This window comes from Sylvia atricapilla, chromosome 7, assembly GCF_009819655.1.
Source record: "Sylvia atricapilla isolate bSylAtr1 chromosome 7, bSylAtr1.pri, whole genome shotgun sequence".
Classification (NCBI taxonomy): domain Eukaryota; kingdom Metazoa; phylum Chordata; class Aves; order Passeriformes; family Sylviidae; genus Sylvia; species Sylvia atricapilla.
Window position 1 is genome coordinate 34,874,446 of NC_089146.1, and position 25,184 is coordinate 34,899,629.

Consider the following 25,184-nt stretch of genomic DNA (forward strand, 5'->3'; position numbering starts at 1 on the left):
GTGCAGAGTCCAGGCTGGGGCTCACAAAGTCCAGACTCAGGATGTGCATCACTGGTTTTCATTACAACTCTGCTCTCCTGCTGGCCAGGCAGCCCCTCCGAGAGATAAGCATCTCCATTCCTTTTAACACCAATTACCTTTTCCAAACGGGCAAGTTTATGCTCTGGCATGAACCTGGGAGGAAAAAGAACAGAAAAAAAAAATTTCTGTATTGTTTTTATGCTGGATTAAAGTTTCACCTGACAACTAATTAAGTAATAGCAAATTAGAAGGTCAAATATGGTTGATATTTTACATCCATCTAAACGACAACATGAATTCAGGAAGATACACTTTATTTTACTGAATATGGCACCTCTGAAAGAAAACAATGCATTCCCTAGTGACACATGCATCAACAGGGAGAATAAAACTATTTACCTGCTAAAATAAAATAATGCAAACACCTCTGGAAGAAAGAGGGCAACTCTGCCAGAAAAGTCTTGGAATATTTTTGTCCGTAGGACTTCTAAGATTGGTAGCAACCCTTTCTCCGAGTTGAAGAGGTCTTCTTGTTCTTTACAACTATCTGAAAGTAGGATGGAGCCAGGTGAGGATCGACCTTTTCTCCCAAGGAACAGCAACAGGACAAGAGGACATGGCCTCAAGCTGTGCCAGGGAAGGTTCAGGTTGGACATCAGGAAGAGTTTCTTCATGGAAAGGATTGCCAACCATCAGAATGGACTGCCCAAGGAAGTGGTGAAGTCACCATCCCTGAAGGTGCTCAATAAATGACCAGACGTGGCACTTTGGGCCACGGTTTGCTTGACAAAGTGGTGATTGGTCAAAGGTTGGATTTGATGATCTCAGGGGTCTTTTCCAACCTTATTAACTCTGCAATTTCTGTAGTGACCAACTGAAAACAATAATTACAATTTACAAAGAAGACCCCAGACCTGGGAGACAGGATTGAGCTGCACATCCATTTGCAGGATAAAACCACTGTGGTTTTTCATGGGTGTGAGTAGTGAACACTAAGATGAGGAAACTCAGGCAGGGCAACTCATGACTTTGCTGAGGTGCCACAGGCAGTATCAGACACCACTGGCTCTTCCACCTGATGTCCATGCTGCCGAAACCACTTCCCAACAGCAGGATGCATTTGCACAGCTACATGGAGGCAACAGAACTCATATTTTGTAAAACATGAAATTTAACATTTTAAGCAGATTCAATTTTATTTTCGAATTAAAGTAGTGAGGAATTATGGACTTTTTCCAGGAAATACTTGAGTGAAGCTCCTTCATTCAACCACGACACCTCCAAATTAACGTGGGTAGGACTCCAACATGGCCACCACAGGTTCCTCTGTCTAAAGAGCTGCCTGTACCTCATGTTAATTTACCCACATATTATATACTTATATGCCTTTCAGTGTGATTATGGTTCTCCAAGATAAGTAGAGACATTAAAATTTTTCATTTCCTTTTAATTTCCAAATGTTTACAGACTGTAGCTTGTTCATTAAACCATTTACTAAAACCTACACTTGCTTCACTTTATCAACCTCCTCCACAGTTCTTCAGAGTTTTACTCCATCACCGCTCCTTTCTGGGCTGAGAACAAACCACTCCCTTCCCTCTCTGTCAAAACAAATATTCCTGAAAATGAGGATCATTCACCTCACTCTTTAAATGTAAACAGACCCTTTTTCTTCAAAATCACTACTGAAATACAAACACACACAGACTATGAGAGCTTTACTGCACTTGTGCTCTTGACTAATCGCTTTGAGGATTTTCCTTCAAACCACTAAATCTCCTATCCCAAGTCAGTATGCTGCAAAACTATTCCATGTAATGTGTATTCTTTGACTTGGCTTGCTGTTCCTTGGCATATAACTTTTGTTTTATCTACAATAAGCTGCATTTTCGAGCCACTGTCTAAACCACCTTTGAGATCTGCCTTTCTTCCTACTGCTCACCATCACTTTTTGGAGCTGCTCTGGAGATACAACCAGAAAAACTTCAGTCACATTAAAAATCCTCATCCAAATCCATTACCTGTGTTACAAACATGTTGGATTCCCAGATGAGGCTGAATTAAACCATTCCTATCTCACTACCATAGCCAGCCTCAGATTCTCTGAGTTTTGAAGTACAAAATCGAGCCTGGCTGAATTCCATACACAGAGTCCTATAATCAAGGCATGGTTTGGGTTGGAATGGACTTGAAAAAACATCACATTCCAAGCCCCTGAGATGGGCAGGAAGACCTTCCATTATCCCACGGTGCCCCAAGCCCTGTCCAGTCTGGCCTTGGGCAATCTCAGGGATCCAGGAGCAGCCACAGTTCTCTGGACAACCTCTGCCAGGGCTTCACCCCCCTCACAGGGAACAATTCCTTCCCAATATCCCCTCCATCCCTGCCTTCTGTCTGTGTGAAGCCATTTCCCATTGTCCCGTCCCTCCATCCCTTGTCCAAAGTCCCTCTCCAGCTCTCCTGGAGCCCCTGGAAAGGGCTCTGAGGTCTCCACGGAGCCTTCTCTTCTCCAGGCTGCCCAATCCCAATTCCCTCATCCTCTGGTCACAGACCTAAAACTGGCTACTGGTGGCTCCTATGAACCACAGACACAACCCTATCAAGATGTGCTTTTAAATATTTACACAAGGGAAAAGTTGAAGGAGAAACAGGTTAAAGGACTTTTCCTGAACTACTAAGTTCTGACTGCATTGAAAGCACCGATTTACCAACTCAAATTTAACTAAGATATCTTTAAAAATTACTGCCATTAAGACAAATTGCTTGAGGTGTGGGAGGTCAGGCTACCTGGCCAGGCTGTATCCCCTTGCCTGTCTTTAATCTCCCAGCCGGCCATCCACTCACTGCACCATTTCTGTTTCTGAACAGGTTTCCTCCTTAGTTTTCAACCCTTATAAATCTGATCTGTCATTGCAGAATTCCTTATAATATTAGATAAAACTCCACCGATTTCTCTCTGGAATATACTCTTTAATATCTTTTATTTAAGACATGTGTGTGCAATCAATTCCATGGTATTTACTTGTATTACACACACAGTATTCATCATCTTGACAATTTTTAAAAGTTTTAGAACACCATTTCACTTAACAGTTTAAAAAAAAAAGAGAGAGAGAGATTTATTTGATGGTTAACTTTGGAACAAGTTATCTGCATTAACTTCCATTGTTTTGGCATAAAGTAGTTCTGTATATTTTACTAACAACAGTGGAGACATGATAAAAGATGTAGGCAGAGAGCCATAAACAGCTCTTGCTGCAATCCATGGTGTTCGTGGAAAGGCATTAATTTTTGGACTTTGATTGGAAGACGTCTCTGTGCTCAGCCACTTGGATTTTGCTAAATACAACAAGGAATAAAACCTTGTACCTGAGGAGAACAATTTCTACGGCGGAAAGACCATTGTAAATCATGTGTAGTATAAACTTGTCCACATGATTGGAATGATATAATGGATATTGGAGTCCCTAACCACCAGCTAATGTTCTTTATGACACTTAAATAAATGACCTGAAAATAAACTAATAACAACACAAAGTCATCTAAACCTGTTCATGTGCATTTCCCAGAAGCATGCTGGGAAAAGACAATGTCTAGTTAGTGCATTTTTTTTGTGTTTACGTTTTCTCCAGCACATTTTTGCTCCTCCAGACTCACATTAATTCTTCTTTTCTGTCACCTTCCGGAGGTAGCTCTCCGTCCAGTACTTGCCCAGATCTCAGTGATTTAAAACATCAAGAGCTAGCAGGACTTCTCTATCACCATGATGGTTATGGAGAAACAAGGCTGGAGCAGGAGCAGACAAAGGCTTGAAAGACTAGCTGTAGGAAATAATGTTTTAATTTTTTTTATGTTTTTTATCACAGAAGTGTTAAAACATTACACAGGTTGCCCAGAGAATCTGTGGCTGCCCCATCTCTGAAAGCGCCCAAGCCCAGGTTGGATAGAGCTTGGAGCAACCTGTGATAGTGGAATTTCATTCTATCCCATGGCAGGAGGTGGAATGAAATGATCTTTAAAGTCTTTTCTAACCCAAACTACTTCATGATTCTATAAAACCACCTAGAGAGCTACCACAGCAGAGAAGTGGGATTTCATTTTTGAGAAGGAAAACACCATTCTCCTCAATCTTAGTTACAAAACACACCAGTCATGCTTGAAAAATGCCACAACATTCTATTTTAAATAAGGGAGAAGCTTTTGAATATTATTACTAACTTGTTGCAGTGAACTTTTGCACATGTGGAACTTTCCAGAAAAAGAATTATCATCAAAGCTTACAAATATTAACACTTTCAACAGATTCCACAAGGTATTGTCCCTTATATTTTAAAAAACACGGAAAATGTTTTACTTTTATGCATAACTCATATATATTTAAACACTGAAGGTTCAGAACAAACAGTGAGGACTTAGATATCTAATTTTAGTACGGCAACTTTTTTCAAATTGCTTTTATTTATTCAGATTTTTGAGGCTCTCCAACACATTGAACAGTCAGTTTTAAAACTTCATGAAGGTTCTACAAAGAGTAAGCCTTGAAAACTTTCCCTTTTTGCATACTGGGTCTAGATATTTAGTTAAAAAGATGGGTTAAATATTAAACTAAGTTCATATGTAATAAAAATTCAATATCCTGAAATTCAGAGTTTCAGTCGAAATATTTGCTCCTGTGAGTAACAGATTTTTTAACTCACAACCTATATATTATATATTTTCTTTTCATTTATGCCATGAAACCACGCTCTGAAGAAATCCATGTACTTTTCCTTGAAGCAGACACATGTTTTTCCCACACATATTTCTTTTCTGTAATATGTTGCCATGTTCCACCGTATGTGTTTATTCACCACACTTTATTTGCCCTAATGAAAAGTTATTTATGGGGATTGGTTTCCTTTCCATGGCACCAAGAGTCACTTTGTGCACCATTTTATTAAAAACAACAACAAAAAAGGATGGAAGGGCCATGATGTCACTGCTCAATGAATAGAAACCACATTAGAAAGAAGAACTGGAGTGCTGGTTTAGGTTAGACCAAATTATACAACTGCCTCAAGAGATTGCAAGGATGGATGGAATAAATAAACAAATTTTTAAAAAATAATAAAAATTGGCCCTTCTGTAAATTTAGTTACATTTGGATGCAAAGTTAGAGATCTGAAAGTGCAATGGATTTTTTTTTTCAATATTGCTATTAAAAAGTTTAAAAAAAAAATAGAATTACGGAATGGTCTGAGTGGAAGGGGACTTTGAGGATTATCCCATTCCAACCCTCCTGCCATGGGCAGGGACATTTTCCATTAGACCAGGCTGCTCCAAGTCATGCACACCCTACTACTCACCAAGCACTGTACAAATACCAAAGTTGTTTTTTCAGAACTTGAGAATTTTGCTGATTTTTTTTCTAAGGAGGAAAAAAAAAAAATGAAAGCAGATAATTGGGCGCCAAACTGGAACAGATAGCAACCCCATTACTATATACTTATTTATATATAAAATCATACATTTATATTTTTATCTTTAATATTATCAATCAGCTGATACAGTAAAACTGATGATGTTTATATTTAGCTGCTTCTCAAAATATTGCAAGAATTTAAAAAACTAGGAGAATAGTCATAATCCTTTTTTTTTTTTTTTTCCTCTGCAACTGCTGTCACATTTTGCCCTAGAGCAAAATAAAAGTTGTTGAGTGTGCTTAGGTGTCCTGAAGCTGTAGTACAGTTCAAGTCTAAAAGCTTGAAAGAAGATCCCCAATATTCAGGGAATTTGATATTAGGGTTTATTGAAGTTGTCACATACTTTCGGGGATCTAATTTCACTTTCTGATCTTCAGCAGTGGCTGTAATTCTTCATTCAGAAGAGGGAAGAGATTACTTGTCAGCAGTAATCTCTAACACAGATAATGCCATATAAATATTAGGGGCTTATAAGCATGGACAAGGATTAGGAGCAAAGAGAGAGAACAGAAAGAGAACTGAACAGAGCCAAGATTAAGCACTGGGAAGGGCATCGCCAAAGAAAATTCAAGGTCTGCGGCTCAGCTTGTCTTCCCACAGCAGAATGTGCCTTTTCCTGGGTACAATAAGCGTGGTTTACACTGATTTCCCTGCTTGGAAACTGCAGGATGTAGAAATACGAAAATTTTATTTGAGGTGTGATCATTATTGTCTCTTTTCCACGGCAGAGGAGAAACTCAGGGAACCACTGAGGTTGGAAGGCTGATCCAGTTGGGCAGGTTGCTCAAGAGTCTCCTCCAGTCCGATTTTAACTCTCACCAAAGGTCAAGAATGCAGTTTTCACATGCAGATATTAAAGAACAACAGTATGGAAGACAGCTAAAGCTGACTAGGACATCTTCCTTCCTGGCCAGAGAGAAGAACTGGTGTGTAACGCAGACAGGAGATAAACCAGGGAGGGATATCGCAAGGTCTGACTTATTTCTGACAGAACAGTCAAAATAATGCTGTTTTAGCAACAAATTAGCGGAATGCAACAACCCTGACACTCCAGTGGATGCCTGATTAGCAGGCAGGATCCAAGGGTGGTCCTGGAGAAAGGCTGGATCCAGACCAACCATGGGCAGTTGGCGTGGACTCAACTTGGTCCATCTGGGTGGAGAAGGAGGATGAGGAAAGTAAGAGATCCCAATAGTAAAGAGAGAAGAAGGTCAACAGGGTAAGTCTCTTTCCTCAAATTCTAACTTCCATCTATTTTTCCAAATAATTTGAGTGAAATTCCTCAATAACCAACATCCACATTTGACATGGTCAAAAATTCCCACTTCCAATTAACATTTACGCTTTTCTTTCCAATCTATTTAATTCACCAACACTCCTATTTCTTTATGCTCTAAGATGTCATATCTGTAGGTCAGTCTAAGTAGGATGTTCAAACTGATCTCTTAGCCCTTCTCCTCAGCATTACATTTGAATTTCTAAGATTAAGATCCCTGCATCAGATGTACTCTAAAGCCCAGAGGACCACGATTTTAACAGAAGTGTTCTTCAACTCTCACTCACAGAATGGCTTGGAAGGGACCTCAAAGACAAATTCCAACTCCTTGTTATGGGCAGAGATGCCTTCCAGTAGACCAAGCTGCTCCAGCCTGGCCTTGGACACTTGCAGGGATGGGGCAGCCACAGCTTCTCAGGGCAGCCAGAGACAGCATGTCAGAAATTATTCCCCAAAATCCATGCAGAACGCTAGCCTGCAATGAAACAGGCAAAGGGAAAGGCAAAGTTCTCTTTGATATAAAATGAGACTGAGTTTGACCCTAAATATATTATTTCTGAGTTCACATCTTCAATTCTCTGAAATTCTTTAACACTAACTGCAAGAATCTGTGAGGTTATAATTTCTGTGTCCATCATTCTCCAGAAATGGAATGACGATAATTTAAGAGCTCCTCAGAAAGACAGTAATGAACTAAAATACATATTTTATAGTGCAGGTGAAAATAACTTATGTGTTTTTTTGTGCAAGATATGAATACATGGATTAATTCATAGTTCAAAAAAAAAAAAAGTAATTTTCTCTATAATTAAACACTATGACCATGAAGATCTGCTGCACTGACACCACAAAGTAACTTCGGGAGCCCTAAGAGTCCTCTTGATAACAACTGCCATAAAGTTAGAAACTGTTGACTTAAGTTCTGCTTCTGCAGAAGTTCAAAAGAATGAATTGCACTATGGGGAGAAAAAGTTAGGCTTCTGAGAATTGCGAAGTTTCTAAGGCTGTTTAGGATTCTAAAGGATTGGTCATGTTCATTAATGTTTCCTTAAACAGAAAAAACCCTAGCTGAGCTCTCAAGTGTTTATTTAGAGAATGCAAATTTCACGAAGTTTTCTACGCAATACAGTACACCTCCTCTTGCTAAACACATCTGGAAATGGGTGTTTGAAAACTGATATCACACCTGATTTTTTTTTTCTTTTAATTAAACTAAAACCAGGCTCTTATAATATATAATTTCCTGTTTTTTAGAACTAATTCTAATCAGGATATAGGGGATGAATGCCCCCTTCAACCAGGCTGCTTTGCAACATGGACAATGCAGAAGGGAATGCTATCATAACACTTCAATAGTTAAGTGACTTTATGAGAAAAATACTTCCAAATGTTTCCTAAAACCTTCCAAACCGCACCAAAGAACATTATCGTAATATTATGTTTCCCCATGGCCTCCAATATTTAGGCTTGCTATTCGCGAAATGATACTTGGACGAAAAATACAAGTTTATGTAATGTATAAACTGTTCCTAGAAGTAAAGTTGCCTTTAAAACTACACTGTATAGATGTCAGTTATTTTACATTTTCAATAGCCTTTCTGTATTAATTGAAGAAATGGCCTGCTGGTGCTTTGGGCAGCACGGGAATAATCTGTATTTCAGAACTGAGCAGTCACCCTGTGATCTTATTCCTAGCAAACACTGAAAACAATAACTGTCCTAACCGATTACATATCATGTTACCCTTAATAGATATCCATATTTCTTGCACAGTATACATAATCCATATAAACTGTACACCATATATCAATACCATATTCCAGCGAATCCACCATCAAAGAGCTCGTTTATAGTAGGTTTTCATTTGACTCGGGGTTGTAACGTTCTGTGCAATCATAAGCAAACCATTTCAGGGATTTTGTCAGCAAGCTGCTTTTTGGCAGATTATTGGCAGTACATATTGGCAGCAAACTAGTGCAACTAAGCCCTTCTTATAACTTACAGGTAAATAATGATTTTAATAAATTTATGTAAAATGTTCCACTTGCTTACATCTGGTTTTGATAATTCACTCGCCTGCGCAAATGCAAATTTCTGTGTGTTTCTCAGGAAAACACATACTTCACCTGAACTATTTAAGGCTTTCTCAGATACCCCAAGAAGTAAATAAGCAATGAAGCCTGCTTTCACATGAATGTGTAACTGAAAAAAGCTAGGGAAACTAATTAAAAATAATAATTGTATGCACCAAAATTTAAACCGCACTTTGTCAATAATAAAATATTCAAATAGTAAGAAAAATGCTTTTTTTTTTTTTTTGCCTGTTTAGGAGCTATCTCCTGCCACAGGACATTCAAATTGGATGGGCCAGTAAACTGGCTCTGGCCCTCAGGACCTGCTAATGCAGAGATTTTGACCTCCATTTGAATACGTGCCACTATATTAACTGGCATTTTGCTATTGCACTACAACTGAAGTTTAAATGTGTAGTATTTGTATCTCAACCAGGTAGTGTGGACTAGAGGAAATTCCAAGTTCCAATCTGAGCTTTGACAGTAGGTCCCAATCTCATTCATTGTTCAAACACCAGAAGTCTCCAGTTTTGCCCAGAAAAGATCAAGTTTTTGTCAAAAAGCTCTAAAAATATTCATAGTACTAGTAGCAGCGTCATTACAGTGGGGAGAAACCCCACAAAACCCTTGGACTCCCTTCTGGTATAAATCAGGATGACAGTGATGCTGATCTGTGACCCCTGATCATCTGGCTTTCAGCATCTGGGTGCCAGAAGAATCCCTGGGGAGCCACAGCCCCTGAAAATTCTGTAAAATGCTGATGGCCCATCACTGAGCTACCTGTGATCTTAAAACCTGCACACCAACTGCCCATGCCCACTCTGTGGATACATTTCAAAGTTACATGAAATAACTTCTTTGAATGGGGCCGGTAATGAACATGCTTAACGAATTAATTAAGCATCAGATTTTACTTGTGCACAGTTCAGCCTAGAACTTGCTGCTTCTAAGTGTTTATTCACTCATGGATTCAGCAGTTTAGGATTTTGTTAAGTCTTGGCAATGTGGTTAAACCTCCCTCAACAAATTCTTGTTGAGATCTATTGGACAGGCTGCTACAACTTGATGTTGCTATAGTGGACTTGCTTTTAATTTGATCTGTTTCAAGGATTCAGTATCCCTCCAGCACGCTGGAAACCTAAGGGCATATATTTGTATTGTTTAAAGGCAGGAAATTCTGTGAACTGAAATGAGAACATATCCCTTTTGCCTTTATGGACTTTTGTTATTTTCTTTTCCTTTTGGGGTTTTTGGAAACAAAACCAGTGAAAGCTGAAAGTTTGAACAATAGAAAATTACTTTCAGGGGGGAAAAAAGTAAAATACCAAGTATACTTTTATAACTTTATTCATACACTTTGTATATATGTAAATTGCACTTATCCAAGCATCAGAAAATACCATTCACAGCAGGGCTTTATATTGCAGCAGGATCATACTGGTTTTGTCATAAAAGACTGTGGACTTTGCTGTTTTATTCCTTTACTACCTTGTATTAACTTGTACCCCACTGACTTCATGACAGAGCTGACTTGTTTCATGCCAACCACAGAACTAGGACAATCACATTCCTGTTGCAGGGAGGGAAACTACCAATCTTTGAAGCTTTTTAACTCCTTGGCCAAAAAGTCCCACAACCTTCCTCTAACTGATACAAAAAAGTAGGTCTGAATTCTGGGACAGGAAATGAGAAGTGGTGGAAGATGAACAGGGACATTTAACCTGCTCAAATTAAGAGTTGGGCAGATACTGCCTTTTAGGACAACTACAGCAGCAAACTTTCCTACATTAGTTCTGTACTGCTTAGGGAAGGACTGGAGGCAGAGCGGCTGCATTAGCATGGAGACCTGATCCCAGCAGGATGCCTCAATCCCAGTGCAGTGCTGCACAAACACATCCTTGCTGCTGCTGGTGCTCAAACCAGCTCAGCATTTTTATTGCACACAATGAATTACACTGCACTACTTTATAAGAAGAGGGTTATAGGTTACAGCCACAGTTACGGCCCTCTGGAACACTCCTGCCTTGTGACAGAGTGCAGAGAGCCAACTAAGCCTGAAAATAAACCCCAAAAAACCAACTTGCTGGAGGACAGCTCATGCGCCACAAGCTCAAGAGCAGCCATTTCAGCAAGAGCCTGAAACACTTCCCAGCAGTGTTCCTCACACTCACTGCTCCTATCACACCAGCTCAGCAGCTAAATATAAATTACAGAGGGATGCAAAGCTTCAGAGAGACATTTGACACCCAAGACTCAGCTTGGCCACTGGATCTGTCCTAGCTAGTGTTTCTTCACTTGTTAATCCCTCTTCCTGGGCAGCAGCAATTATGACACTGGTGATCTGCAGGACTTGGGTTTATTTGCTTTCATTTAGCACAGCGCTTTGTGCCCAGCTCTTCTGCTCTGGGAGGTCACAACAGCTAAAGCAGGGATCACAACGAGACACAATCAGTCATCAGAACAAACAGCTCAGCTGCTTCAGCAGAGTCAAAGAGAAGAATGAATCTTACTAAGAGATTTGAAAGAACACCAGGAAGTGGCTTCACTGTAAATGCTCACAAAAATGACTCCCAAAGGAATGTTCCTGACCATCAGCCCTGGGGAATCAAGAGCTGAAGGGTGCTCATGTTCATCCAGAGACCATCTGACTCTGACACAAACTGAAGGGATCCATAACTACCAGGTGTAACCCTTCTGTGCTCTTTCCTGCAGACATGGGTGATGAAGAGCAATGCTTGGCTACCACCCAGACATCACAGGGCCCATCACCTCTCTGCTGGAAAAAGCAGGGCCCCTGAACCTAGCACCTATGAAAACCACCATTACCTCAACTGTTCTTGCCCCCAAACATTCTCTCTCATTCAGCCTACACTAATTCAACAGTTTTGCTCAACTACTACAAGAACAACTGACTTTATACTTTGAAACACTTCAGTATACAGATGTTTAAATCATGCACTCAACGTGCATATGCACAACCAACCAGAAGCCAATAGTTTACAGGTCCTGTATACCTTATTTTAAATCCTTCTGAAAGGGTAGTTAAAGATTCTTAGGGCAAAAATGACGACTAAGTTCATGAACTGCACAGAAAATTGGCTGTGACACCACTTATTAAAAGTTATGATAACTAGAAAGTCCAACTAATAGGAGCAGATGCACCATTTTCTGGGCTGTAGCTGCAGACAGTGTTTTTGGTGCCGAGATCAAAAGAACAAGGTGTTCATATAAATGGCATTTTATTTTGATCCTATTATTCTATATGAGCTCGAAAAGAGATCAAAGGAAAAAGCACCCAGGTTTCACTATTAACACTTAACATAACTTCAGTTGGAAAATCTTTTCCAGATTTTTAGTGCAATTTAAAGCCCAGCACGTTTTTGTTGCTCTGTTAGGTTAATACACCTGAAGGCATGGGTTTGATTCTTTGACCACCTTTTCCATTGTGGAAAATTGCTCCTATTACATGTAATTCCAGTTATTTTCATTTTTATGGCAGCAAACACACCCTAGCTTTGGGGAATGCCCTAGTCCGGGTTGTACTCTCTGTCCTGGAGAGCCAGGCTGCCCTGAAGTGGTGACAATATATTACAGACTGTGCACGACAGTCAGGAAATTCAACACCATTGGAGTGAAGTACTAAAGTGTGGTTCAGCCCGTGCCAAAGCATACCAGCTTCCACTCAGAATGTAAACAAACCTAATGGGCCTTTCAAATATCTAAAAGTTCCTCCTGATAGCTGGCAAGAATTAATGTGCTTTAATACGTTGTATTGCTTATTATGACATTATCCAGGACTACTACTATTAATTAACGGTTCTATTGCTGCTTTTAGCAGCCAGCAGTGCTGCATAAAGAAAAAAAAGTAATAATATATTGTATTTCCCACAAAGCTGAAGTATGCTAACAAATTTTAATATTCATGCTTTGAATGGAAGCTTTCATTGATGATTCAGTAATTTAGGCCAGATATTTCAGCATTTCATTTCCACTGAATTTCTTTGACTTCTAAGACTGCAGAAACCTGCTAATACACAGGCATCATTTATCAGACTAACTTTGGAAAAATCAGTAATCAAGGAAAAAAAAAAAGTGCATGTGTCCTTCCCTGCCTTACCACCCCCTCCTCACTTGCTATTAAAGCGCTTGTGTTAAAAAGTCATTCCAAAGTTTATTTTAAATGCCAAAAAGTGGGCACTAATCCCACAGGAGCTGGCTCGGCTATGGCCCACCATCTTGAACACATTCAGTTTACCCAAATCTGTTCCAAGGAGGGGGTTTTGGGTGGTTGCTTTGGGTTTGTGCTTTATTTTTGACTTAATAACAGCAGATTGTCAGAGGCAAGGAGGTGGAAATGACTTTGGGAACTTGCACAGTCAATATTAAATACCCACAGGTGAGCTGTGGCCTGGAGTGAACACGACAATTATGGGTAAAATGAGATAAAAACGTGTCATGCACAGTCAGAACATGTTCATGTTACACACAGCAGCCAGCTGGCTATAAATCCAAGAAGTAAGCTGGAAAGCTTTGGAGTTTAAATGAATGAACATATATATAAAGGGAAGAACGGTGGTTTGTCACCACATGAATGGCTTTTAACTGAAAAGACTGGATTGCTTTCACAAGGGTTTGCCAAAACAGCAACCTTGTTGAGAAGAGGAAAAGAATAAGAATGATGATTGGGACGTTCCATATATTTATATTCTCTATTTTGTTTTGAGGCAGAGTAGTCTGATTCAGCGTGCCTGAACAATTATGACGTGGCTTTACATACAGGTGTTCCGCTGAATAGGGACACAAGTTCTTTGACAATACCTCTGCAGCTGATGATCCATAAACAGGATTAGTTTATTAGGTCATTCCAGATTCAAATCACATGAGCTGAGCTGTGAGAAGCGATGGACTGTTTTTCTTTCCACATTTCTAGCTCCAAGTAATTGTAGACTATAGACTTCTGTAGACTGTCGGCTAGAGACTGCAGACTTCTGTACTCTGCACATGAATCCCTGAACCTCTGGTCAGAACCCTACCTGTGCACATATCCACCAGACCTGAGGCTACTAAACCAACACCCTCCAGGCAGGCACAGAGGATAAGAAAGGCCTTTCTGAGATCTTCGTATCTTTTTCTTAAATAAAGCTGACTAACAGAACCTCCTGGATTACAGACCCAAGAAATGCCCTAGGAGGTTTCCATAAATGGATGAGCCTGACTGACATGAGGTGGTCCTCTGCAGGGCCAGGAGCTGATCTTCAATGACCCTTCTGGGTTTTCCAACTAATGATATTATTCTGTGACTTCTATAAAGTCCAATTATCCCACTAGAACATTTTGGGATCTTTGCAAGGTAAACACTTGCTCTTTCTCCACCTAAGACAGATGTAATTCCCTTATGAAACCAAAACCAGAACTCTGGCTATTACTAACTCAAGTATGAACTAAACTTTAAAGGCATAAAGTAACTTCACACTCATCATCTCAGTTCATATTATGTTATATGTTATGTAAATGAAATATGTATATATATTTATGTGTTTTTACAAAACTTTTCTAGAAGTGGCTGTAAACTCCTGGGTTTGATGTACTCACTGTTGACAGAATCAGATGCAAACTGTAGGAAGGCTGATAACAGCTTTGCTCCCCAAAACCTTTCTCCTGTGTCTCTGAGCTGACTGAATGGGAACTGAGAGGGGAAAGAACAAAGATTTGCTGTTCTTTACAGTCACGCAACGAAAGTGTAGGTTAAGCACAGGAAGTATTTGCAGATTCCAGATATTCTGTGGGCCTTTGTTGCTTTTCCTTGCATTCAGATCTAATCTGAGCCCCTGCACAGAGCTGGACTTTCATGTTATGAGGTCCTTCACTAACAGAAAACCCAGCCCACTGTGACACTCAGGGCAAAGTGGACTCAAGAACTTCAGCTCTATGTAGGCACTTATTCATGTTAATGCATTAAGCAAAAAATGCTTTAAAAGGAAGAGAAAGCTTATAATCATTCAAATAAATGAATTAATAAACAAATTTAATATATACTCATAGCAAGCCTACAGAGTGAAAAGATTTAGTTCTATCTTTTAGAAAAAGTTTGGATAGACAATTTGATGTACTACATCAAATATAACTACATTGTGTGACCTCTAAGCCTCAGGGGTTTAAAAATATTAAGTGTTTATTTTTTGTTCTGATACCAAATATGTCTATACCTCCAACTGATTCAAGTCACCACTAATAACCACCGGGATATTTTTAGGAGGTCCTTTAAACAGAAGGGTAGTAGTTTCATTACAATTTTGAACAAGCAATAAATTGTGTTTGGTTCTTTAGCTTCAATCAAGCATCAATTTTGGATTATTTGTCTGAAGTCAGAATTCTTAAAATATGCTTTTTTTTTTTTTAAAAAAGCAATTTTAGGGGAAAAAAATCCTCTTCACAATTTGAGTGCAATCATCTCATATCATATAAATGCCTCTGATTTGAAGGTAAGGCTCATGATCAGATATATTTAAGGAGGGTGGCTACTGTATCACCTTTGATTCTCACAATCATGTTTGTACTAAATCATTCTGCCTTTTGCAGGAGAAGGGCTCATAGCAGGATGGGCAACTCAAATATGTCAATCAGTGAGACCTGGCACTGAAAATAATTACAAATATGAATAGCCTAATATCTGGCCGTCAGATATTTAGAAGAATTTTATGTCAGAAAAGTGTTAGGGAATTTTCAGCTCTTACAAGAGCATGCAGCTAATTCTTGATGGATCATCAGTACATTTGGGTGCTTTCTGGAAGCAGATTCCTCCTTTTCATTTACTGTTCTTTGTGAAGAAAAGGGAAGATGGAACTCTCACCAGAAAATGAGAAAAACGTTAACCTCTAAGTTCCTCAGATTTTGGTAAACAGTGAGATCACTGGAAATCTTAGCTTCTGCATATGAATTAGAGGAGAATAATGGGACTGAGCAAAAAGTCATGGACTATGTTAATCAATATGTGCCTTTTATGTAAACTAGATTGTTAATTGAAAACCCATTTTCAGAGTCTCTTAAGAGGCAATCACCTTAAAATTAATCAAAGTCCTGTTTTGTTGTTGTTCTTTTTAATAAGGTTTGTGCTCCTTTGGATGCTCAGAAAATTGCTTGGAGCAGAGACTGGAGCCAGAGGCTTTGAGGTTCGTGTGTCAGAGCCCATTTTTCAGAGGCTGGGGAGGCTGCAAAGGAGGAACCTCCTGGCTCTGCACAACTCCCTGTCAGGAGGGGGCTGCCAGGTGGGGGTCGGGCTCTGCCCCCAAACAAAAAGTGAAAAGATGAAAGGTGTTGTGTCAGGGGAGGTTTGGATTGGAGATTTGGGACAATTTCTTCACTGAAAAGAGCTCACCAGTCAGTGCAGTAGGTCACAGTCCCCAAAACAGAATTTCAGCTCCCTTTTCTGTCTGGTCATTACCATGCCCTTAGTTTTCAACCATTTCTTTTCCCATTTCCCCATGGCTTTCCCTGTTCTCCATCTATAGTAAAGCTCCCTGTGTGAGGCACACAAAAGAAAGTCTTCCTGTACAATTTTGTGTGGTTTTGCTGGGTTTTTTTATTTAATATACCTCTCCTTAAAATACTCCTTACTTCTTCAGCGCCTAGCAGTGACTCGTTAAAAAAATAACCTCATAGTAGTAACACAGTGATAGATATCAAAAGTGAAAATTTGCCATTATTTTGCACTCAAACAGCCTGAACACATCTTCAAACAGCATAGAGAGGAAAGGGCTGTATTTGTCTGCAGATGTATTTTCTTAACATTTTTTTCATCACTTTCCTTCAGCAAGAATGACCAGCTTAAATTTTTCAGTGTCTTCAAGGACCTTATTTCATGAATTTGTATAAAAGGCAGAAAAGTATATATAAATGTTTTAAAAGCAGCCAGGATTTTTTGTGGAAACAGTGCCATTAGATTTAAAATACCAAGCACTCAAATTACTTCTGACACATTTGATCTGAGTCACTTTTGAATTTGCACCTATAAACAATAAAAAACACTGGTTCTGAAGGAGACTGATTATTTCCTTTGCAATATTTTACCACAGAGAAGTTATTCTCTTTTTCCCCCAGATCTGACAGCCGTTCAAATATCCTGGGTTTGTTGCACACTAAACTAGAAATATGATCTCTACTTGGAAACTCCCCTCAAAAAATAGTTTCTTCTGTCAATTCTCAGTAACTGCCTTCAATAACAAGCGTGACTATTGAACTCTGAAAGTATCAATGTTCAGTCATCCTCTTGAGCTCACACATCACAGCTGCAGGGAATAAAGATGCTGAAAGACCATGATCTCTCCCCATCGTTTGGATGTTTATCATAACCCTTTGTGATATTTAACTGGCACTGCTTTCTCCTCCTGCACTTCCAAAGGGATGAATCACAGACTCAGTTCTTCCAGGAACCAACCACTTGAGCTGTTCTCTGCACTTCCTTCAGCTCCTCCTCAACTGCAGCCAGCCCTTTCATTGACCCCACCTTTCATAAATGTTTAACTGGAGAGTCTCAGCTAAAACGTGTATGAAGCCTCCTGGGAATGACTAACCAACACCTAAAACCCAGATTTATAACAGAGAACTTCCCAGAGCCTCCCACAGCCAGTGGGAGTTGTTCAGAAGCTGGAGGGAAGAAGAGTCACTGTGGGAAGCCAGATTTCTTCACTTTCTTACTCAATAATAATAAATGTTTTTTGTATACTGCTTGGAGTTATACACAGGATGTTAAAAACAAATTAATGCAAACTTACAGGGTCTATATCAGGTACCTCTCATTATAATTAACTGTTAATTTTAACTTGCAACTTGCAGAAAACTAAATAAGCAAACCCAAAAGGAGGCCTTGAGTTCCCTAAATTTATACCCAGATGCTTAGAGAGGAAACTGTCAGAATTCACTTCCTGAGTTAACTTCATCGAGGGAAAATACAAACAAACAAAAAAAGACAAAAAATTGGAAATTCACTGTCTGGGAGTCAACAGGAATACAGAATTTTCTGAATCAGTGGAAAGGGCTGGAGCTACACCCAAGGAAAATGCTACAAATCAAAGAATCCTTAAACAAGACAAAGAATTCTCAAAACAGAAAAACACCTTGGAGTATTTTTCTGGAATTTCCAAACCACACTTGGTCTCAATGATCTTATAGGGCTTTTCCAAGCTAAATGACTCTGTGATTCATCCATCCAGGCTGTGACACCAGTTAGAAGTGGCTTCAGTGATAGCACTAAGTACCATCATCTAAGGGCCAAAAGATGCAGGAAGCCTTCTTGTCCCTCCACTTCCAGTCCCCATTTTTCACCTACTGCTCTTTTCGGCAGTCCCTTGGCTTCTCTGTCCCAAAAATGTGGTTATTTTGCCCAAATGCCAAGACCAGTGGTACCTGATCTACTTCTGTGGCTTCCTAATTTTACTGCAGCACAACCAATAGAACAGAACATTTTTTACAAAGCAACGAAAAAAAGTCCATTTTTCTTCCTAATAAAATGTTTCTCTTAGGTATAGTGATTACAAAAAGTAATAGATACTATTTTTAATATTCTGGGAATTTAGTCCTTTAACTCAAAATAGTCCCAGAATTATTTGCCATTAGCTAGCCAACACAATTCAGAACCTATGTCTAACTTGGAAATTTGGTACTTTTATCTTTGAGTTTTACAATATACTGAACAGTCTAAGTACCTTTTCACAGGAAGCAATATAGAGTTATTTGCAGATTCAGTAATGGAACCATCAAGCCAATGGTCTTCCATTTCTGAAGTTCCCAAGTTCTCCTGAAATAATAAAAATTCACTAAGGCAGCAGCAAGAAAGCAAGTGGACACTTCTCCACAGTCTCAACAATAAACAGCAGAATTGTGCTACTCCACCGGAATGTTCCAAACCTAAATTGAATGGCAGCATGATTGCTGTGGTTCCAGTTATGTTAATTAGGCTGCATTCATGGTTCATTGAGGCTGCAATTATGCTGCAAAGAAGTGCTGCAAGCATCCCATCCTCCTGCAGTCTGCTGAGTGTGCTCCCATTCCTCTTGGGGCAAAATAAACTTTCTAAAGGGATTTATACACTGGAGTCACATTTGCACTTAGACCACATGCTTGGTGAAGATGCAATTAGATGACCACGTTTTGCAACTTTCCTCTTTTTCAGATTTAATAGGAAAAATAGCTTTCCAAATTCCTTGGCCATTTTTTAAGCATGCTTTACTTTGCCAATTTGCATACTAAGCATACAAATTATAAGCCTTATTAGCCCCATTTCAACCGTAGGGTAAGTGAAGAAGGGGAAGAGTTTTGCCCAAAGTTATGCAGCTCTTCAGTGGAAAGAGAACTGAAGTAGCTCCCATCTTCTTACAGTTAATGGCTAGACTCGAAGATCCTGGAAGGCTTTTCCAAACTAAATGTTTCTATGGTTGTTTTAATGACATTTCCTGACTTACCACTCTGGCTACGACAGCCCCCACGCCTCAAAATGCAAAATCTTCTGCTGGAAAAGTGATTTATAAGAGAGTGGCAAATGGGCATTATAGTCTCAAACAACTCAGAGAAGACACAGGATGAGCCAAATTTGTTGGCCTGCGATGAGAAGGAAATAGTTTAACATGGTAGCAGCTCCTTCCTAGGATAGGAAAGGTGTGCTGGCCCTCAAAGAGGAGTTTTCAAGCTACCTGGTTTTTTTTTCCTGGGTTGAAGAGACAGCAAAAGAAGAAGATGATTTTTCTAGCAAGTAATGAGTCTAGGGTTTTTTAAGGAATAGATCTACTTTTAAAACCAGTCTCTTCAGAGAAATACATTTTCAGTGCTATTCTTCTCAAAGGAGGATGATGTGGGATCAGGTGTCGAAACGGGTCTCCAAAGACCAAAGTATCCTCAGAGCCTCATTTCCAGCTTCACAATGGACTTAAGCACTTAGAAGTTCAAGTCTCATTAAAAACCAACCATGCTTAAGCCCTAATTTATTTTTTTTTTTTAAATTTAAGCAGATCTCAAAAAATAAAAATTGATACCAGCCACTTCAAAGCTGGTTCCCCGAATTCAGGGATGATTGAGTTTCCATAATACAATTATGGTTGGAATGGAGCTGGATTGAAAGCAAGGTTCAACTTTCAAACAAAGTCCCCAAAACAGTTGCAGATGATGTGCATTTCAGCTTTCTGATCCTCAGGTGACACAGGGATGATTGGTATTAGCAAGATACACATTAGAAAGGGAAGGCAATGCCCTAACTGGAAATAACCATCTTTTCCACAGATGGATGGACATCCATAACAATTTAATCTAACGAGACATCGAGCTTACATGCCCATTTGAAAAATCATAATGGCACTTGTCTGGCAGGTTTGTTCCTCAATGCTTCATTCAATGACTGTTCCATTCTTTTGCTTATTTTTTTTTAAACTAATATTATCACAGCTCTTTTTTCCAGATTTAATCTACCTGCACTTCTCACCCAGGCCACTGCTTCAATTAATACCAATTTGAGCCTTAAAACAAGGAATTCATGCATTTACTGAGCTCTGGATCTGGCTTTTAAAATGAGTTTTGCAATGTTCCTAAGATGAGGAACCTAAACCAGTTTGACACTGAAATCAGTCACTACATACACAGAAATCTAAAAGCACATCAGGAATACTATTTAACAGATACTAAATAATATCCGATTGAGAAATAATTGTACTTTATGTAAGAGCATGATAAGAAATCTGTTTTCTGATATATTATTAGCCCAGTGGATCTGACTTGCAATTTACTCTGCCTACTTAGGCTGGAGTTTAAACACAACACAAAAAACCATGTCAAGTCTCCCAGACAGCAACACTCCAAAAGTTTTATTACTCTCACTTGAAAGCATTACCATGGGTAGGAGAAAAACTAAATATTAAATACACCATTAACAGGAAAATTATTTTAAATCAGCGAAGCATGACAAGACCCAAGTATACTGTTTCTCAATTTCTTTTTCCCTAATGTACACTGAGGAGACAGAAAGGTAGTAAATGGCCAGGGTTCAAACACAGGACATAAACTACATGAAATTAGGAACAGCGTAAATCTTAAGAACAGCTCAAAACTCTGAAGAAAATTAGAAAAGAGTCTGATGTGAATTCATTACCAACCTTTTATTTTCTTAAAGCAGGCAAAGCTCCTATACTGTTAAATTCTACTAACTTTCAAGTTAAATATTCCTTCTTTTAAAGCTGCACTTACCAAATCTGCTCCCAAACCAAAACCAACAGCTACTTTATTACTTTGTCTCATAAGCCAGGCAGTAAACTAATACTGTAAAACATAAACTGGATATTTTATTTAACTAGAAGATGGTCTAATGCCTAATGAATGCCTGCTGCTTACCAACTGAGAAGTTATGGAATATAATAAAGAACCTTTTTACCAATTCATTAGGCAAGCAAATCTCACCTTGGCAAAGCAGGCTAACAACCTGTCCTTGCTGGTGCTCTGTAAGTGTTGGGTGGAAACATAAACTGGTCCCCAAAGGAAGAGGCAGGGTCAGAGGTGCATTAAGAACCCAGTTCCTAGAGCCCTTCTAACCACAAATACTCCAGTTTTATTAAGTTTAGTCTGACATTTTGGTCCAGCTGACATTGTTGGTCAGGTATCAATACCCCCTGACTCCAGCAGAGCAATCCTGACAGCACAGCTTTACCTCTAAGGCTCATCCTCCCTTGACAACACCAAGAATGATTCCTTTATTACCTGCAGTGATTTATGGAAAAGGCTTTGAAACGTCCCGTGCTTCACCATCTCTGCTGAAGGAAGATGGGCCATGGAGGTGATTATCTTCACACGATAGATCATCCATTACTGACAGCTTTTATATTTCTCAACTTGAAAAAACACCCAGCCCTTGTCTACATGTGGATACATAACACATTTGAAATGTGTAAGGCAAATATAAAGACTGAGGGTTTAAACCCTCAGTTTATCAGCTCTACAGGCCCAATTTTGCAATCAACTAAACCTACAGTACATTTTCATCAAGTGCTGCAAATCAGCAAAATATTAAATGAATCTTGAAAAAATGATTATGAATCCACAGTTCTGTTTGACTGTATAATTCTATTTAAGATTAAAATTACTATCATAAAAAGGCCACTTTCTGAATGTAATTCCACAAAAACATCATCACAAAAGCTTTTACTGCTATTTATGTCAGAATGTATTTTAAACAGTTCTAATCATTTACCTTTGTGGACACTTAATTAAAATTACAAAACCAATTTTAATCTGTAGTCCAATTAATATGCAAATATATGCAAATGTGGTAAATCAAGGTGGTGATTAAGTTAAGGACACTCTATTTCATGTCTGCTTTAAGTGTGAAAACAAACAATCTTTTTTGTAATTGTACTGATGGATTGTGATGTTTATAGGGTTAGTATGGGGTACAAATGTTTATGCATCAACATTATGCCAAAACAAAGATTTTATACTCTGGAGTGATTTAGCATCCAGCATACATTCAGATGTAACAAAGTCATTTTGCAGTCATCTTGTGAATTAGAATAAGGTCAAAGCAAAGTTAAATTTCTATGTCATCCATTTGTATGGCTATTTAAAATTCAACAATCACTTTCTGATGTGTTAGGTAAGAGCCAAGAAGTCTCAAGAATGGCATATTATCACCCTTTATCATTTAGTGTTCATAATACACTGGTTTATCTTTGATACTATTACAGAAATAGTTCTCCCATTAAGGTGCAAAGATATTCATCCTTTTTAACCCCTTTTCCTCCACAAGTTCCAATTCTTCAATCTGCAGCCAAAGGTTGCTCTGCCAGGGAGGGTTTCTCTACAGATGTGCACTATATTCACTAAGAAATGGCAAAAGAAACATTTTTGCAGCCACTTTTCACCCCTTCCTTCCCCACACTGCTGATTTAGACCAGTTGATGCTCCTTCCCATCTGCCCATAAAAAGTCTACCCATTGCTCTTTGTAGGAATAAATCTGAATTCCTCCATTTAGACCAACAACACCCTTGGACTGAACTAACTGATTTCCTCTGCCAAGAAAATAATGATACTGGTAAAAGTAATATTTAATTTTACAGCTTATTTGAGTTCATAAGAGAGCACATCTTTCCCTACATATTCTCAGGAGCTGCCAAATGTTTGGACGTACATTTAGTGCAAAAGGACAACACTCACCTCATGTCTTACTCAGATATTGGAGTATAAAACCCCACATTATCCCTCTCCTTACAGTTTCATCTCCATTAAATACAACAATTGAAAAGGAGTTCAAAAAACTTTTCTGTGTTGCTTTTACTCATGTGCTTCATTTCCCTTTTTCTTTTTTGGACGATTATGTCTGGAATAGTTCACAAGATTAAGGTGAGGTGGTATTAAAATATTTCTTTACTCCAAATATTTTATGCTTCTCCTTTACTACTGTCATAAGACATGAGAATATGAAATTTAGCTCTCCTCAGTAAAGCTTCTTTTAAAACCCACAGGTCTCCTAATGAACACAAAATATTTACAAACTATTAAAAATATTTTAGCCTTTTTAACAAGGGATATGGACACACCATATTTTTGTAATAACAGACCTTATAAACTTGCATTTGGGATGCAAATCTTAGAACATACAGCCATTCCTATCATTAGATTCCTGTGAAAAACATGACTAGCATATTTCTGTGTCTTCTGATCTAACTGACACCGACAAACCACCACAAAATTCACATGTCAGAAGTGCTCAAAAGATCTTTTAGTATGTAGTTCTGGGTTTAAAAAACTCAACCAGCTCATCCTCTTTGCACTGGGCACTCATGAAAGAGCTGCTTTCACTAAAATGGCAAAGATTTACATTAGGAACCAGAAACAAGAAGGAACTTACAATATCCTCTTCTACCACCAACAGCTCTCCATCATGAACGACCTGTATCTACTTTCCACCATTTTTTGATGTGCTTTTCAGAGAGGAAAGCAAATTGATTTCCAGAGAGAAGAGCAGCAGGAGCAAGGAGATATAGTGGCAGACACAGACAGTGATGTAGCTCGACCTGACTCCAACAAATGAGAATAAATTTGGGAATTATGGATGGGTTTTGATAGAGAGACAATGGCAGCTTGAAAGATGAAGATTTCAAGGAAAACTTTCACCCAGTCAGACCACGAGCTGCTGCATGCTCCAACATTTAATTACATGTCCATAACTGCAATTCCAGTCCCAGCTCTGGAATCAATGGACATGGGACCACAGAGCAGGGTCTGAGCGAAGGGAAAATCACCCAACAGCTGTGTCCTGCCGTGGTGGCCACCTCACCACAGAGCTGCATGGCTCTCTGACTTGGGAAGAGCTATTTCTTAAATCAACTGCACACTGCCTGCCTTGCCTGGATGAAAATCAGCATAATGATCCTCAAGCTGCCTCTTGACAGCACAGACAGTACTGACCTCTGAAAGGCTTTTCTGGGCTCTGAAGATTTTGTGTTCACACTCCTGGCTGGTTCTTGTGGAGCAGAATGAATAAGACCTTTGCCATGCAGTTAAAGACAGGAGGACAGAGTCACACAGTGCCCAGATGCACTCTCAGCTGAACGTGAAGAAGGTTCAGCATTAGCGCCGCCAGAGACACCTCCATCTATTCTTTGAGTCTGAAATCAAACATTGAGGTATCAAACACACCAGCAGAGTTCACAGAACTGCTGATGCTTCAGCTGGAGCTTATTTTTCAGTGGGAGATAAAAGGTGATTCTCTGTATTAGGTATCATCACAGGATAAATTTGTTGTAGCCGACTGCACTAATACAATAGCTCTGCCAATGTGCAGTGAAACTTAATCCCTCTGAAGACACACGAGCTTCTTTTAAGTTCCAAACCTATACCATTGAAAAGCATCCTACTACTGTGTATTCCAGAGTACTTTTCTCATTAGCTGCTCTTCTCATCTCATTCACTACTTGTATCTATTTAAATGGGGCTCTGATTTAAACCAGACCTGTAAATAACTCATTGCTCTTGGTCATTCTCTATTTAACCACTGAAATTTTACACAACCAGTTTTGATACACCCAGATACAAAACATTCTTCTTGTGATGATTCAGAAAGCAGTTTTCATACATATTTGAAAACCCAGACACCATCTTGCTACAACGAGTGGCATTTCACCTCCGAATGTAGTTCCAGAGGTAAATCACACATATAAGAAAATCAAAACAAATGCATCAACATCTCATGGAAGAACAGGAATGCTACAAAGAAAATTTAAATCTCTAAAAGCAACACCTCCATGCAACTTATCTTAAAAACTCTACTCTGTAAACAATCAAAGTTTTCTTTTAAAGTTAAAGATGCACAGAAAATTTAA

The 25,184-nt window shown here is 39.0% G+C and overlaps 1 protein-coding gene across 5 annotated transcripts in view; it reads right to left on the reverse strand.

The window, feature by feature from the left end:
- The window catches only part of GTDC1 (glycosyltransferase like domain containing 1), a 118,748-nt gene that overhangs the window by 35,595 nt on the left and 57,969 nt on the right, over positions 1–25,184 (reverse strand). For all 5 annotated transcript variants that reach the window (XM_066323176.1, XM_066323177.1, XM_066323180.1 and 2 more), the window contains exon 4: positions 1–174. This exon is cut by the window's left edge and continues 177 nt beyond it. In XM_066323176.1, the coding sequence (XP_066179273.1) occupies positions 1–174 (174 nt within the window). The remainder of the gene's footprint in view (positions 175–25,184) is intronic.